General features: G+C 38.7%; 1 protein-coding gene across 1 annotated transcript; it reads right to left on the bottom strand.

Moving 5' to 3' along the window:
* Positions 1-9,185: 9,185 nt before the first annotated feature.
* LOC104235799 (uncharacterized) lies at positions 9,186-9,671 on the bottom strand. Its single transcript, XM_009789623.2, has one exon. The coding sequence runs from the start codon at positions 9,669-9,671 to the stop codon at positions 9,186-9,188; it is 486 nt and encodes a 161-aa protein (XP_009787925.2).
* Between the last annotated feature and the right edge of the window lie 6,312 nt (positions 9,672-15,983).

The following is a 15,983-nucleotide window of genomic DNA, read 5'->3' as shown; positions in this document are numbered from 1 at the left end:
GACGGAGGCACGCGTGCTAAAAAAAACATCAACTTGGAAACGCCATACATCATATAATAAAGAAAAAGAAAACATTCTAAAAGGATCTAATTGTAAGAGTATACCATTACATTATATAGCATACTATAATATTTTTTTTTTGCATTTTCAATTTGCCCCTCACGCTGGGTAAAAGCTTAAAGCAAATTAAAAGGGAAAAAGCAAGTGAATTTACGGATAATAAGTATACTATTATAGTATATTGTATACTATTACAACATACTGTTACAATATATTATATATTATTACAGTATACTATAACAATATATTGTATACTATACTGGTATACTATTGCAGTATAACTATATACTCTCATAGTATATTGTATACTGTAGCAGTATACTGTTAGTTAACTGTGTTCTTCTTTGATTATTACAATATACCGTTGTAGCATATTGTAAACTATAATAGTTTACTATTGCAGTATAATTATATACTCCTACAACATATTGTATACTGTTGCAGTATACTATTGGGTAGCTGTGTTCTTTTTCGATTTTCAGCTGAAATTTCCAACTCAATCAACTCCAAATGCTATCAAATTTCAGTATGAACTTCTGGAAGGTATTATAAGCAATATTTAACAACACCCACTTTGAATCAAATAAGAAATCTATAAAATAAAAATTTTAAGCCAAGGCAAGAGCAAGAGCTAGGGAAAGAACAATCAAGAAAAAGTAGAGCAGAATTGAAACTAGAGCTCAACTTATGAGATAATCAGATCTAATTTCTTTTTGAAGAAGGATATAAGGAAAATGGAAGAACAATTTTGTAAGAACAAATTACAAGTAAGTCAAGAAATAGCAAACAAGAAAATAATTCAAGGATCTGGAGTTACTAAAATTAAGACCAAACCTTCTTTAATCTTGGGTCTTCACCCAAATTTCTCTGCTCCTATAGAGTCATCGATTACCTACTAGGGGTAACTTAAAGTTGTGCCTTCGTCTGAATTCTCAGTGTAGAAAGGTTATATAGCTTCTCATGCGGCCTTGGCTGGTGATACGAATCTCATTTGCATCACTAAGTGTTTCTACTCTTGGCTTTTCCATCTTCTGGTACCGATCCATCTATTATTAATAACAACAAATCAAGTCAAAATCCAAAGAAGAAATTACTACTAATTCAGAAGAAAGAAGACAAATTTGGATTTGTTAGGAGTGTAAAATGGAAGCTAGGGTTTGAGAGATGGGATTTGGAACCTAAAGTTGTGCCCTCGTCCAAATTCTCAGTGTAGAAAGAAGAGCTATTTTAATAGAATAAAGAATAAGCGGGTAAATAGTTTGAGCTACATGGGTAGAAGTAGTAAATAGTTTCGGCCGCATGGGTAGGAGTAGTAAATAGTTTGGAATTAATAGGTATAAAGTGAAATTTTCTCAAAATACTACTATACAAGCCCATTTGGGTTGTTACTTGGTGCCCCTGGGCCCGAGTAGGGCCATGATTTATAGTTTGTTTGGCCAAGCTTCTTCAACCAAAAATATATATATTTTTTAAAAAAGTATTTTTTTTCAAAGTTGAAGTTTTTGGCCAAACATTTACAGGAAAAAAAAAATATTTTTGAGTAGAAGCAGAAGCCGTTTTGGAGAAGCAGAAAAAATTGCTTCTCTCCAAAAGTATTTTTTCGAAAAGCATTTTTTTTAGAAAAATATACACTTAGAAGCGGTTTTTAAAAGTTTGGTCAAACACTAATTGTTGTGCATAAGTGCTTTTCAAATAAATTGGTCAAACATAAAATATTTCTCACCAAAAGTACTTTTGAAAAAAATACTTTTAAAAAGATATATCTCTTAAAATAACCTGATTTTTGCAGTTTGGGCAAACAGGAGATTACTCGGGTTTGCTTTGCTAGCAGATTGTCAGACCCGTTTTATGTAGACAAGTTTTTCAAAAGCTAAAATTGAAGAGGTTTGGTCTTAAAAAATAGTGTGTAGTTTTAGAAAATCACATCAATGTTATATATATATATATATATATATATATATATATATATTATATTATATTATATTATATTATATTGAATGTTCATTTAGTACTCCATTATGAATAAGTTTTCTGAAGAAGCTTATCGATATGAGACTCCGCTGTAATATATTTATTTATTTAGTACTCTATTATTGATCATAAGCCTCCTGAAGAAGCTTATCATTTCGGTACTCCGTTATGGATAAATATTATCCCCGGTAGAAGATTATTAATATCTAGTACAGTAGAAGCTTACAAGCAGCTTACACAGCAGTAGCAAGTTACAAGCAACTTACAAGCAGCTTACACAGCAACTTGCAGTAACAGTTACAAGCAGCTTCCTTTCTTCTATAAATAAAGGAGATTTCAGTTCATTACGTACATCAGTTTGAAATTAAATAATACATTAGTTTCTCTCTATACTTGTCTTTACTTTATGGTCTTTATTTTGTAACAATCAAAATATTTTTTCCGAAATTTAGAAATAACCTAAAGGTCGGTTTTCACCAACATAAATACAAATATATTTCAGAAACCATTTACAGAATAAGAAAAACATTTACCATATAAACGTAGAACCCCCCCCCCCCCCCCCAAATAAAAAATAAAAGAAACCAAAACTCTAAACAAAAACAATTCTAAGCTCATCTAACTGTAAATTTACTTCAAATTGACGGCCTTCAACTCTAAATACGATAAAGCATTGAAAATGGACATTCTAGCTGTGCAGTTTATTGCCATAAGTGCAATTTCCAGCGAAGGATTTACCAACTAATTAGGCAACCCTGGGCTGAACAAACAAGTTAAAGATTTGGCCAGTCGACTAAAAGTAATTACATTAGCTAGCAAAATATACAAAAAAAAATGCATAAAATATATATTATTTTTTATTATATAATAATATATAAAAAACATATATTTTTTCTGCTATCATATGTGGGAGTGGCTATACTGTATAGTTATCCGAGCGAAGTGCAGTAATAGCCACTTTTAAATTCACAATGATTTAAAGATTAGCTAATTCACTCAAACTTTAGGATTAAGTATCCTGGATTTGGAATTTCAGGACTTAGTGTCTTAAATTTTATAAGCTGCTAATTTGAAATTCATGACTAAGTGTCCTGAATTTCTAAACTACTAATTTAAAATTCAAGACATAAGATTCGAACTTCTAGACACAATTTTCGAACTTTAGAACACGATGTAATGAAGTTTGAATTTTCAGGTTTAAACTCTTGAACTCCAGGACTAAGAATCCTGAATTTTTGAGCTTCTAATTTGAAATTCAGGACTAAGTATCCTGAATTTTTGAGCTTCTAATTTGAAATTCAGGACTAAGTGTCCTGAATTTCTGAACTATTAATTTAAAATTCAGGACATAAGATTCAAACTTCTGGACATAATTTTCGAACTTTAGGACACAATATCCTGGAGTTTGAATTTTGAGGTTTAAAAGTTTGAGTGAAATTGGTTAATCTTTAAATACATTGTAAACTATGGATATATTTAAACAACATGCTTAAAAGTGACTACCTTGTGTCATTTCCACTAGTTATCTCAACAAAGAAGCCCAATTACGAATCACTCTTTTTTGGGCCTTTTGTTATGAGCCCAATTAGCTATGGAACTACTTCAGCTTTGAAGAATTAACCTAAATAGCCACTTCAAGACTAGGACAAAATAAAATGTCCACAGAATGTACAAGTAATTACAAAATCCTAGACTTAAAACCTTCAAGACTCCTACTAGGTTGGAGTTTCAAAAAGTATTGGAACTTCACAACATGGAAATTTGGGAAGTTTTGGAACTTTAGGGAAATGGAAACTTTAGATACATTCATGTCCAACAGGAAATGTTGAGTGCTTATTTTTATGCCAAAATTCATAACAAAGTTTGGTTTAGAAATGCAAACGACATACATCGACAAGGTTGTGAGTCAAATTGAATCTATTGCTTCTATCTCGAACTAGTCAATTGTAATTAGAAATAAATTTAAATATATACATATAATAAGATCATATTCATATATCAGCATATTAGTTTGTGAAACACATAACAAAAATATTACTGCAAATCTCGTTTGTCACAAAATATTCTAATTAACTTAAAATGTTGAGTGGGATGTTTCATTTTAGTGCATGTACTCGATATTAGTGAAAAAGAAACGGGAATGAAACCTAGAGTCTTGATACATTGTAGTATTGTACTCGAGAAGAATGACTTTTGGGGAAAAAACATTGAGTTTAAATTTTGTGTAGTAATAATATACAATATTTTAGTACTATAATTGGTTATAACAAATACGATGTAATAGCACGAAAAATGGAGTAGATAATTTACTATAACATATGAAAGTGCACTAATATTGTAATTTTTTTAAATTATTAGTATTGTATAACTTAAACCCCTATTTTTTCCTCTGTCTTAGTTTTGGGCAAATTTGATTCAAGAAAATGACCGCGGATTACTCTTAAATTCGAAGGTTCACTCCTAAAAATTTGTGTATAACTTATAAAATAATACTTCAACTTCAAATTTAAAAAGTAAATTTATTTCCAATTTTTGATACATTAGCAATTAGATACAGTAAAACTTCAATTCTCGTTTGATTAGTGGTATTCAAATGATTAAGATGGAGAAAGCATTGTAGCTCTGTTTGCCTGGTATGTAAGAAAGACCTTATTCGAATTTGTGCATGCATATATATGATAAACGGCTAAAAACATATATTTTTCGGTGTACTTTCATCTCTTAACTTGTATGATTATAAGAGATTACATGAGTTTTTGTACTGAATTAAGCTCACTACGTGCATTCTTATGTGTAGGAGCAAGTTGGACGAAAAGTAAACAAAGAAGTTAATTCGGGACCAAAAGACAAAAGAAGAACTTTGCTCGTTCACTCTCGTGTGCACACGTGATAGTGAACGAGCTAGCTGAGGAAAGCTTGTGAAAAAAAACAGTGAACTAAGCTAAAAAGGCGTGGAAGTGCACAAGAGATTTTGGAGGAAAAGAAAAAGAGAACTGCTTCGCTCGTTCACTCTCGCGTGCGCACGAGAGAGTAAACTAACTTACTTGAAAAGTCTGTTCCAAAATTGGCTTGTATTATTTCACCCCATGCTAACCATATCCCATATAAATAGTCTTTAAACTCACTTTTGAAGGGGGATTCGACCTAAGCATGCAACAACACACAAGGTGTCACGACCCAATTTCCCTTATAGGCCGTGATGGCGCCCAACGTCGATGCTAGGCAAGCCAACGATGAACTAGCCATGCATTTATTCTTTTTAATAATTTCAAAGTAGTTGATTTGTATTTATTGAGTAAATGAGAAGTGAGAATTTAATAAAGTAAGCGTAAATAAAGGAGCAAGTATGGTGATACAAATACTCAAAAACCATCAAGTATCTACTAGTATGTTTTCAAGCCCCGGTGTCACAAGTGTATGACAACTAGTAGAATATACAAAACCCCTATGCTTTGAAACGAGATAGACAGAAAGTAAATACAAAAGATAGAGACTGCGGGTGATGCAGAACAGACTCAAAGAGCAGCTCACCATTATGCCTCAGGATAACGGGGGTGCGCACCTGAATGAATACCAGATGCACCTGACTCAAACCCTGCATGATTAGTGCAGAAGTGTAGCGTGAGTACATAAACAACATGTACCCAATAAGTATCCAGTCTAACCTCGAAAAAATAGTGACGGGGAGTCGACATCGACACTTACTACGGACCAGTAATAAAAATACAGAAATTCTAAATAGGATGGAATACATGAATAATAATAATAATAACACAATATCCAAAAATAAATAAATGGTTCTTTAACTGATATTAAATTTAAGAGTATCCAGTTGACACATGCTAACTTCAACAATTTCAAGACATTAAATAAATTATAACCTCTAAAATCATAAAAATAATATCAAATGTATTCGGCTCCAAGCATTATCACGCACGATTCATGCCGAGGTCGTATGACCCGATCCGGAATAATATGTACACTGCCGGGGGTCGAGCGGCACGAACCATAGTTGCATCTATTATACTGCCGAGGCGTTCGACCCGCTCCACAAGAAGAGAGAATACTCTATGAACATCCGATTTAAAAGTTATCACAAGACTAAACACAAGGAAGCACAATTTCTATTAACGGCCAAGTAACCCGCCAAAACTCAAACTAAGTGAAATTCGATCCTTACGAGTCCTTTATCAAGTTTCAATATAATTTAGGCACTTAACTTAACAAGTAGAGTACAAACAATACAAGTGTTTTATGATTTGGGTCCTAAAACTACCTGGACTTAAGCAAGATTAGCAGCTACGTACGGACTCTCGTCACCTCGTGCGTGCGTAGCCTCCACAATTAGAAGCAAATATAATTTAAAACAGTTATGGGGTAAATTTCCTCTTACAAGATTAGGCAAGAGACTTACCTCGTCTTAAAGCTCATTTTCCGGCTCACAATTTTGCTCTAAAGCCTCAGCTTGGCACCGAACAATCCGAAGCTAGCCAAATATTATACAAATTAATCAATATACACTCACAAGTTCATAATTTAGCTATTAGAGTAATTACCCAACCCAAATTGGAAGATTCTTGAAATTCATCCCCGGCCCACGTACCCGAATTCCGAAAATTTTCAAAGATAAATGTTATCCATAACCTCAACAAACTCAAATATATAATTTTTACCCAATTTCATAATCATTTTCGTGGTTAAATCCCATTTTGATCTAAACCTAGATTTTTCAACTAAATCCACAATTTCTACAATTTATGTGTTAAGAATCTACCCAAAATGCATGTATTAAACTCATCTTGTATAGAAATTACTTACCTCAAAGTACTACGTGATAATCCTTCTTCAAAGAGCTCTAAAATTGTCGAAGAAGTGAAAGAAATGAATCAAAATAGCCTAAGTCCCGATATTAAATGAACCTCACTGCCCCAACAATTTTCGCTTCTGCAGATCCTGAGGCGCACCTGCGACGCCGCACGAGCGAAAAATCCATTGCAGGTGCGGTCCTAGCTCATGCTGCTTCCCTTCACTTCTGCGGATGGGCTTTCACTTCTGCGAACCTGCTTTTGCGGAAGGCCTGTCGCACCTGTGACCCATGCCTGATTGGCCTTGCTTCGCACCTGCGGCTCCATTGCAGAAGCGAGCTCGCTTTTGTGGAACTTCTCCGCTTCTGCGGACCACTGGCCACTCAACCCCAGGTTGCTTCTGCTATCACAAGCTCGCTTCTTCAAGCTCGCACCTATGGAAAAAATAACGTAGGTGCGGACGCACCAGAACTTGAGCACCAGTAGTCCCTCATGCAAATTTTCCGAGTCCAAGTCCAATCCGTTTTGCATACGGGGCTCCCGGGACCCCATCAAATCACACTCACACATCCAACAACATAATACAGACCTGCTTGCACGATCGAAACACCAAAATAATAGCTAGAAATATGAATCGGACGCCAAAATGCATGAATCGAATTATGAAACTCAAAAACTTCTAGCAGCACTTTCGCGCGTCCGATTCCTACCAAATCAACTCGGAACGATGCTAAATTTTGCGTGCAAGTCACAAATCATCACACAAAATTATTCCCAGGATCGGAATCCCAATCAGACTTCGATAACACCAAATCCTGCTTCAAACCAAATTTGAAGAAATTGAAAACCTTCAATTCGCCAACTTTCAATATTAAGCATCAAAATGCTCTCGGTTCATCCAAAACCCGATACGAACATACGCCCAAGTCCAGAATCATTATAAGAACCTACCGGGACCGTCAAATTCCGGTTCCAAGGTCGTTTACTCAAAATGTTGACTCAAGTCAAACTTAACCATTTTAAGCAAATATTAAGGAACTAAATATTTTGATTTCAACCCGAACACTTCCAAACCCGAACCAACCATCCCCGCAAGTCATAAAATAGTAAAAGCACATACGGGTAGTCTTAATTCGGGGGAAAGGGGATCCAGAAAGCAAAACGACCTGTCGGGGTCGTTACATTCTCCACATCATAAACGAATGTTCCTCCTCAAACGGGTCTAGAATCGTACCTGGAGTGCCGAATAATATTTGCTCCGCATGTCCTCCTCGGTCTCCCAAGTCGCCTCCTTGACTGGTTTGCGCTTCCGCTAAACCTTTACTGTAGAAATTTTCTTGGACCTCAACTGGTGAACCTTCCTGTCAACAATGACAACTGGCTCCTTCTCATAACCCAGGCTCTCATCTAGCTGAACCGTGCTGTAGTCTAACACATGCGACCTGTCAGCATGGTACTTCTGGAGCATAGACACATGGAAAATTGGATGAGCTCCCGATAGACTGGGAGGCAAAGCAAGCTCATAAGCAACCTCCCCAACTCGCCTCAATACCTCGAATGGGCCTATAAACCTTGGGCTCAACTTGATTTTCTTCCCGAACCTCATGATTCCTTTTATCGGCGAGACTTTCAAGAGATCCTTCTCGCCTACCACAAATTATAAATCACGCACCTTCTGATCCGCATAGCTCTTCTATCTGGACTATGCTATGTGTAGTCGCTCTTGAATCAACTTCACCTTCTCCAAAGCATCCTTCACTAAATCAATACCATATAACCTTGCCTCGCTGGGCTCAAACCATCCGATGGGCAAACGACATCGCCGACCATACAAAGCCTCAAATAGAGCCATCTCGATGTTGGACTCATAATTGTTGTTATAAGCAAACTCGACCGAAGGCAAGAATCGATCCCACTGCTCTCCAAAGTCAATCACACATGCTATGAGCATATCCTCCAAGATCTGAACCGTACGCTCGGTTTTCCGTCAGTTTGCGGATGAAAGGTTGTGCTGAGCTCTACCCGAGGTCCCCAAATCACTCTGTACTGTCCTCTAGAAATGCGAAGTAAATTGAGGATCTCAATCTGATATGATGGAAACATACACACCATGCAACCAAACAATCTCCTTAATGTAGATCTGGACAATCTCTCGGAAGAATACGTAGTCACAACCGGAATGAAGTGTGCTGACTTGGTCAACCAGTCGACAATGACCCAAATTGCATCAAACTTCCTCAAGGTCCGTGGAAACCCAACTACAAAGTCCATAATGATGCGCTCCCATTTCCACTCAGGTATAACCATCTGTTGGAGCAGGCCACCTGGCCTCTAATGCTCATACTTAACCTACTGGCAATTCAGGCACCTCGCTACGTACTCAACTATATCCTTCTTCTTCCGCCGCCACCAATAATTTTGCCTCAGGTCGCGATACATTTTTGTAGATCCTGAATGAATAGAATACCGAGAACTATGTGCCTCCTCTAGAATCTTTTCCCTCAATCCATCAATATTAGGAACACATAGATGACCTTGGAGTAGAAGAAAACTATCCTTACTGATTGTAACCTCCTTGGCATCACCCTGTAGTACCGTCTCTCTGAGAACCAACAAGTGCGGATCGTCGTATTGATGAACCTTAATCTGCTCGAATAATGAAGACTGAGCGATGATGCATGCAAGAACTCGGATGGGCTCTAAGATATCCAACCTCGCAAGTCTATTAGCCAAGGATTGAATATACAAAGCTAATGGCCTCTCCTCTACTGAAATGAATTCCAAAATACCCATACTCTCCGCCTTTCTGCTAAAGGCATCCGCAACCACATTCATCTTTCCTGGATGATAAAGGATGGTAATATCATAATCCTTTAGTAACTCAAGTCACCTGCGCTACCTCAAGTTGAGATCCCTCTACTTGAACAAATGCTGCAAGCTGTGATGACCAGTGTAAACCTCACAGGACATCCCATAAAGATAATGTCTCCAGTTCTTAAGAGCATGAACTATCCCAGCCAACTCCAAATCTTGCATGAGATAATTCTTCTCATGGGGCTTCAGTTGACTTGAAGCATATGCAATAACTCGCCCATCCTGTATTAATACACAACCCAGGACAACTCATGAAGCATCGCAATACACAATATACATCCCTGAACTGGAAGACAACACTAACACCGGTGCTGAAGTCAAGGCGGTCTTGAGCTTCTGAAAGTTCGCCTCGCAATCATCAGACTACCGGAATGGAGCACCCTTCTAGGTCAATCTAGTCAAAGGTGCTGCAATAGATGAGAAGCCCTCCACAAACCGCCGATAATAACTTGCTAACCCCAAGAAGCTCTTGATTTCGGTCGCTGTGGTAGGACGAGGCCAACTCTGAACTGCCTTGATCTTCCTAGGATCTACCTTAATACCCTTGCCTGATACAACATGCCCCAAGAATGCCACAGAATCTAACCAGAACTTACACTTGGAGATCTTAGCATATGACTTCTGTTCCCGCAAGGTTTAAAGCACCACTATCAAATGCTGCTCGTGCTCCTCCATGCTATAGGAGTAGATCAATATGTCATCAATGAAGACAATGACAAACGAGTCAATATATGTCCTGAATACCCGGTTTATCAAATTCATAAACGCCGCCAGGGCATTAGTCAAGCCGAAGGACATCACTAGAAACTCATAGTGGCCATATCTAGTCCGAAAAGCCGTCTTCGGAACATCCGAATCATAAATCTTCAACTGATGATACCCCGATCTCAAGTCGATCTTAGAGAACACCCTGGCACCTTGTAACTGGTCAAACAAATCATTAATATGCGGCAATGGGTACTTGTTCTTAATGGTAACTTTGTTCAACTGGCTGTAATCAATGCACATCCGCGTAGTCCCATCTTTATTCTTCACGAACAACACCGGTACACCTCAATGCAACACACTCGGTTTGACGAACCCCTTTGCTAGCAACTCCTCAAGATGTTCTTTCAACTCCTTCAACTCTTTCGGAGCCATGCGGTACGGTGTAATAGAGATAGGCTGGGTACTTAGAGCCAAATAAATACAAATCAATATCACGATCTGGTGGCATGCCTGGTAGATCAGAAGGAAACATATCGGAGAACTCCCGGACCACAGGCATCGTTGAAGTCTCTATATTCGTATCCCGAACATAAGCTAGATAAATCAAACAACCCTTCTCGACCATGTGTCAAGCCTTCAAAATAGAGATAACCCGACTAGATACACTGATAGATGAACCCTTCCACTCCAATCTAGGCAACTTCGGCATCGCCAAGGTAACAATCTTGGCATGGCAATCAAGGATGGCATGATATGGAGACAAACAGTCTAGGACGACCTTAAAGTCAGTCATATCAAGCAATAGAAGATCCACTCTAGTCTCATATCAATAGAAAATCACGATACAATATCGGTAGATTTGATCCACAGTAACAGAATCACCCACTCCCACTAGCATGGACACATATACAGGAGTACCCAAGGACTCACGAGGAACACCCAGAAAATGAGCAAACAAAGATGAAGCATATGAATACGTAGACCCTAGATGAAATATTATAGAAGCTTCCCTAAAGCAGATAGAAATAATACCTATGATCACAACATATGAGGCTACTGCATCTAGCCTGGCTGGAAAAGTATAGAACATAGCTGGAGCACCACCTGACTAGCCTCCACCTCTAGGATGAACCCTACCCACCTTCCCTCTGCCTCTAGGTAGTCGGACATCTAGTGTGGCAGCTGGTGCTGTAAGTATAGGTTGATGACCCTGCTGTACTGTCTTTCCCTAAAGCCTGGGCCAGAACCTCCTCACATGACCAAGATCCCCGCACTCAAAATAACTTCTCAGTACGGTAGACTGTTGACCTGAAGTCTTACCCCGATGGCCTGAATACCCACTAGAGGAACTCTTGAATAGCTGGTGGACGGTAGAAGGAATGGCACTGAAATAGGACCGCACTGGAGCACCCCGAGGAGGTGGCAGTTCTGGATACGTGGGCCTGCTAGATTGATCCCTCACAAGCTGACCACTGCCTCTAGATGGAGCACCACTAAACCCTCTAGAATATCAAAACCACTTATCCCTCGGCTTATGCTCTTGGCCCTGCCGACGAACACCCTCGATCCTCCGAGCTATCTCCATAACTAGCTCGTAAGAAGTCCCCATCTCAACCTCTCGGGCCATAGTGGCCTGGATACCAGAATGCAAATCTGCAACAAACCTCCGCACTCTCTCCGTATTGGTGGAAAGTATCATATGTGCATGGCAAGATAACTCAGAGAATCTCGCCTCATAGCTGATCACTGATATTTAACCCTGCTGGAGCTACTCGAACTAAAATCACAACTCTTCACTCTGAGAGGGTAGAATATATATATATATACAAAAAGAGGCGTGTGAACTGATCCCAAGTCAAGAGAGGAGAACCTTCTGGCATGCCAAGAAGATAGGACTGCCACCATCTACGGGCCCTGCCCTCCAGCTGAAATATGGTAATGTCTACCCCATAGGACTCTAATATACTCATGTTATGCAGTCTGTCCCTGCAATGATCAATAAAGTCCTGGGGGTCCTCATGTCGCTCACCTCCAAAGGCAGGAGGATGTAGCCAGGTCCATCTATCCAATAGCTTCTGCGCTCCACCTATGGGTAGTGCGCTCGAGGTATGATATACGATAGTTACCCGCCTAGAGCCTGAGTGGTAGGGGTCTGTGCTCCCCTTCCCGCCTGAGATGTGGTTGGGTTTGCTGGAAATAAACTATCCTGAGTCATAGAATCCAAGAACCGCATCATGCGACCCATGACCTCCTGGAATCCTGGTACGGACATGAAATCTACTGGGGCTGGCTCCGCTGCCGGTACCTCGCCCTGCTCCTCAATAATAGGATCCTCCACAGGAGCCACTGGTGGTACAACTGGAGTAACTCTAGGATGCCCTCATCCTCTGCCACGAGCTGGAGTCCTCCCTCGGCTTCTAGCAACAGATGGAGTAGCTCCTCTATGGTTGGGTACATCTGTCGCGCGCGTTCTCACCATTCGTGAGATAATAAGAGAAAGATACTTAGTACAACATCAACTGCACAATAAAGATGAAGAAAGAGTAGTTTCCTAACACCCTATAGCCTCTCGAAGATAAGTACGGACATCTCTGCAAGACTCTACTAGTCCTGCTTATGACTTGTGAGACCTACGTGAAGCTAGTGCTATAATACCATGTTGTTACGACCTATTTTCCTTTATAGGCCGTGATGGCATCCAACGTTGCTGTTAGGAAAGCCAACAGTGAACTAGCCATGTATTTATTATTTTTAATAATTTCAAAGTAGTTGACTTGTATTTATTGAGTAAATGGGAAATGAACAATTTAATAAAGTAAGCGTAAACTAATTAAGGAGCAAGTACAGAGATACAAATACTCAAAAACCATCAAGTGTGTAATAGCATGTTTTCGAGACCCGGGTGCTGAGCAACTAGTAGAATATACAAAACACCTAGTGTATGAACAACTAGTAGAATATACAAAACACCTATGCTACTATCTGAAATAAGATACATAGAAAGTAAATACAAAAGAGAGAGACTGCAGGTGCTGTAGAACGGACTCAAAGAGCGGCTCACCACTATGCCTCAGGATAACGGGGGTGCGCGCCTGAATGAACACCAGATGCACCTGCCTCAGACCCTGCACGATTAGTGCAGAAAGTGTAGCGTGAGCAACATAAACAATATGTACCTAGTAAGTATCCAGTCTAACCTCGAAGAAGTAGTGACGAGTGGTCGACATCGATACTTATTACTGGCCAATAATAAAAAACAAAAATTCTAAATAGGCATGGAATTAATGAATAATAATAATAACAACATAATATCCAGAAATGAATATATGGTCCTTTAACTAATATTAAATTTAAGAGTCTCCGGTTGACACATGCTAACTTCAACAATTTCAAGCCATTAAATAAATTATAACCTCTCAAATCATAAAAATTATATCAAATGTATTTGGCTCCAAGCATTATCACGCACGAATTACACCGAGGCCATAGGGCCCGATCTAGAATAATGTATACACTGCCGAGAGTCGAGCGACACGAACCATAGTGGAATGACCCGACCGGTCATTTTGAGCATTGCACTTTGCTCGGTAGTTTGGGGGTACGAGTAGATCCATATGATATATTAGGACTTGTGTGCAAAATTTGGGTTCATTCCAAGTTGATTTGATATGTTTCGACGTAAGTTTTTGGAAGTCGAAAATTCATTAAGTTTGATTTGAGGTGCATTTTGTCATTTTCGGATAGGTTTGGGTTGTGCTGTGCTCGTTTTCCTTATGTTTTGATGTCATTTTTTCAAGCATAAATGGTACCACATTGAACAAATGAGTTCTGATTTTTGTTTTTATTGAAGCATTAGATCTGTATCGTAATTATGGAGCCATAGCAAAAAGAATCGTCAAATTTGGACATCGTATGAGGGTTTTATGGTCATTTTACTAAGAATTGGGTTGCCAGATTTTTCAGATTAATTACGAAATTGCCACTGCTGCGTATTTAAAAATCTGCACTATTTCCAAATATTGAAACCAACATATCTCCTTCAATATAAGGTCAAATTGAGTGATTCAAGAGCCTAACTTGATTATAATGTTACAAGAAATCTATTGGAGGTATCAAAAGTGAGTTTCAAGATCTTTTGGCACAAGAAACGAGGCAGAAATATGTTAAAACGAGGGTTTTATGCATTTAATATATTTTGAGCCGGGGAGCTCGGAATTGGCAATTTTTCGCTTTTCAGCATATGAATTGGGGTAAGTGTTCTCTACTCGGTTTTGGTTATATTTCATGAATCTGTCTTCAATTTTAGCTTTTGGTTGATGAATTTTAAAGAAGATATTGGGGTTTTTGGCCTAAAGTTTCATAATATGAATTTTTGAGTTTCGAATACCGATTCGGAGTCGGATTTGAGTGAAACTAGTATGGTTGAACTCATAATTGAATGGGTTGACAGATTTTTTGAGTTTTGTTGGGTTCCGAGGTGCGGGCCCGGGTTAGGCATTTTGGCCAATTTTGGGCTTTTGATTAAAGATTCGACCTTTTTCGATTGGGATTGGTTCCTTTAGCATAGTTTAATGCATTTGAGTTGTTTTTGATTAGTTTCGAGCCATTCTTAGGTGGGAACACGTGTGATGGGATTTTTGGAGCATCGCTTGGCTTGCTTGGTGTCGGAATTGGCTTATTTAAGATAAGTAACTCTTCTAAGCTTAGTGTTGAGGGTATGAAACTCCGAACTACATGTTATGTGATTGGTATTGAGCTGATACACATGCTAGGTGATGAGCGTGTGGGCATGCACCCTGTGAAATGGGACTCTGTTGTTCCCATGGCCCTATATAGTGGCCCTATTTTGTTGATATTTATGTTTTCATCATGTGATAAAGTAATTGAGCTGTCAATCATGCCAAATATCATGTTTAGGCTTTATGCTGATATTGTTTGTACCCATAGTGGTTATTTTTGCTGTCATCTCACTGATTTCCATTTATATTTTGTACTCAGTCATATTCATACATTTATATCGTATCTCAGTCTCAGCTGTTGTTGTTGATGCATTATATCATTGTTGTTGGGCTAGTTTCATGTCATTTTGAGCCTTTGAACGAGACTAGAGAGAGTGATGACTGAGTGAGGCCGAGGACCTGATTGTGAGGATATAAATATTTGTATGGATCGGGCTGTACGCCGCAACAAAATATAAATATATGGATCGGGCTGCATGCCGCAGCAATATTGGGTCGGGATGCACGCCGCAACGATATAGTGCTTGGGCTGTAGGAGCCCCTCCGGAGTCTCTACACCCCAGTGAGCACAGTCGACTATATATATATGGATCGGGCTGCACGCCGCAACAGTTATTATATAGCGCTGAGTGATTTAGTGTGCTGAGTATTGAGCTTAGTAAGAGAGGGTGCAAGGTAATAAGATTGAGTACTCTGAAAGTGTGAGTACATGTTTCATCTCCGAGATACATGGCATTCACATGCATACATGACATACAGTCATAAAGATGCATTATACCTCATGCTATATAGTATCACATCATTCATGACTTATTATATACATTGA

This window comes from Nicotiana sylvestris, chromosome 11, assembly GCF_000393655.2.
Source record: "Nicotiana sylvestris chromosome 11, ASM39365v2, whole genome shotgun sequence".
Lineage (NCBI taxonomy): Eukaryota > Viridiplantae > Streptophyta > Magnoliopsida > Solanales > Solanaceae > Nicotiana > Nicotiana sylvestris.
The sequence above is the reverse complement of the archived record's forward strand: the minus strand, read 5'-3'. Positions and strand labels throughout refer to the sequence as shown.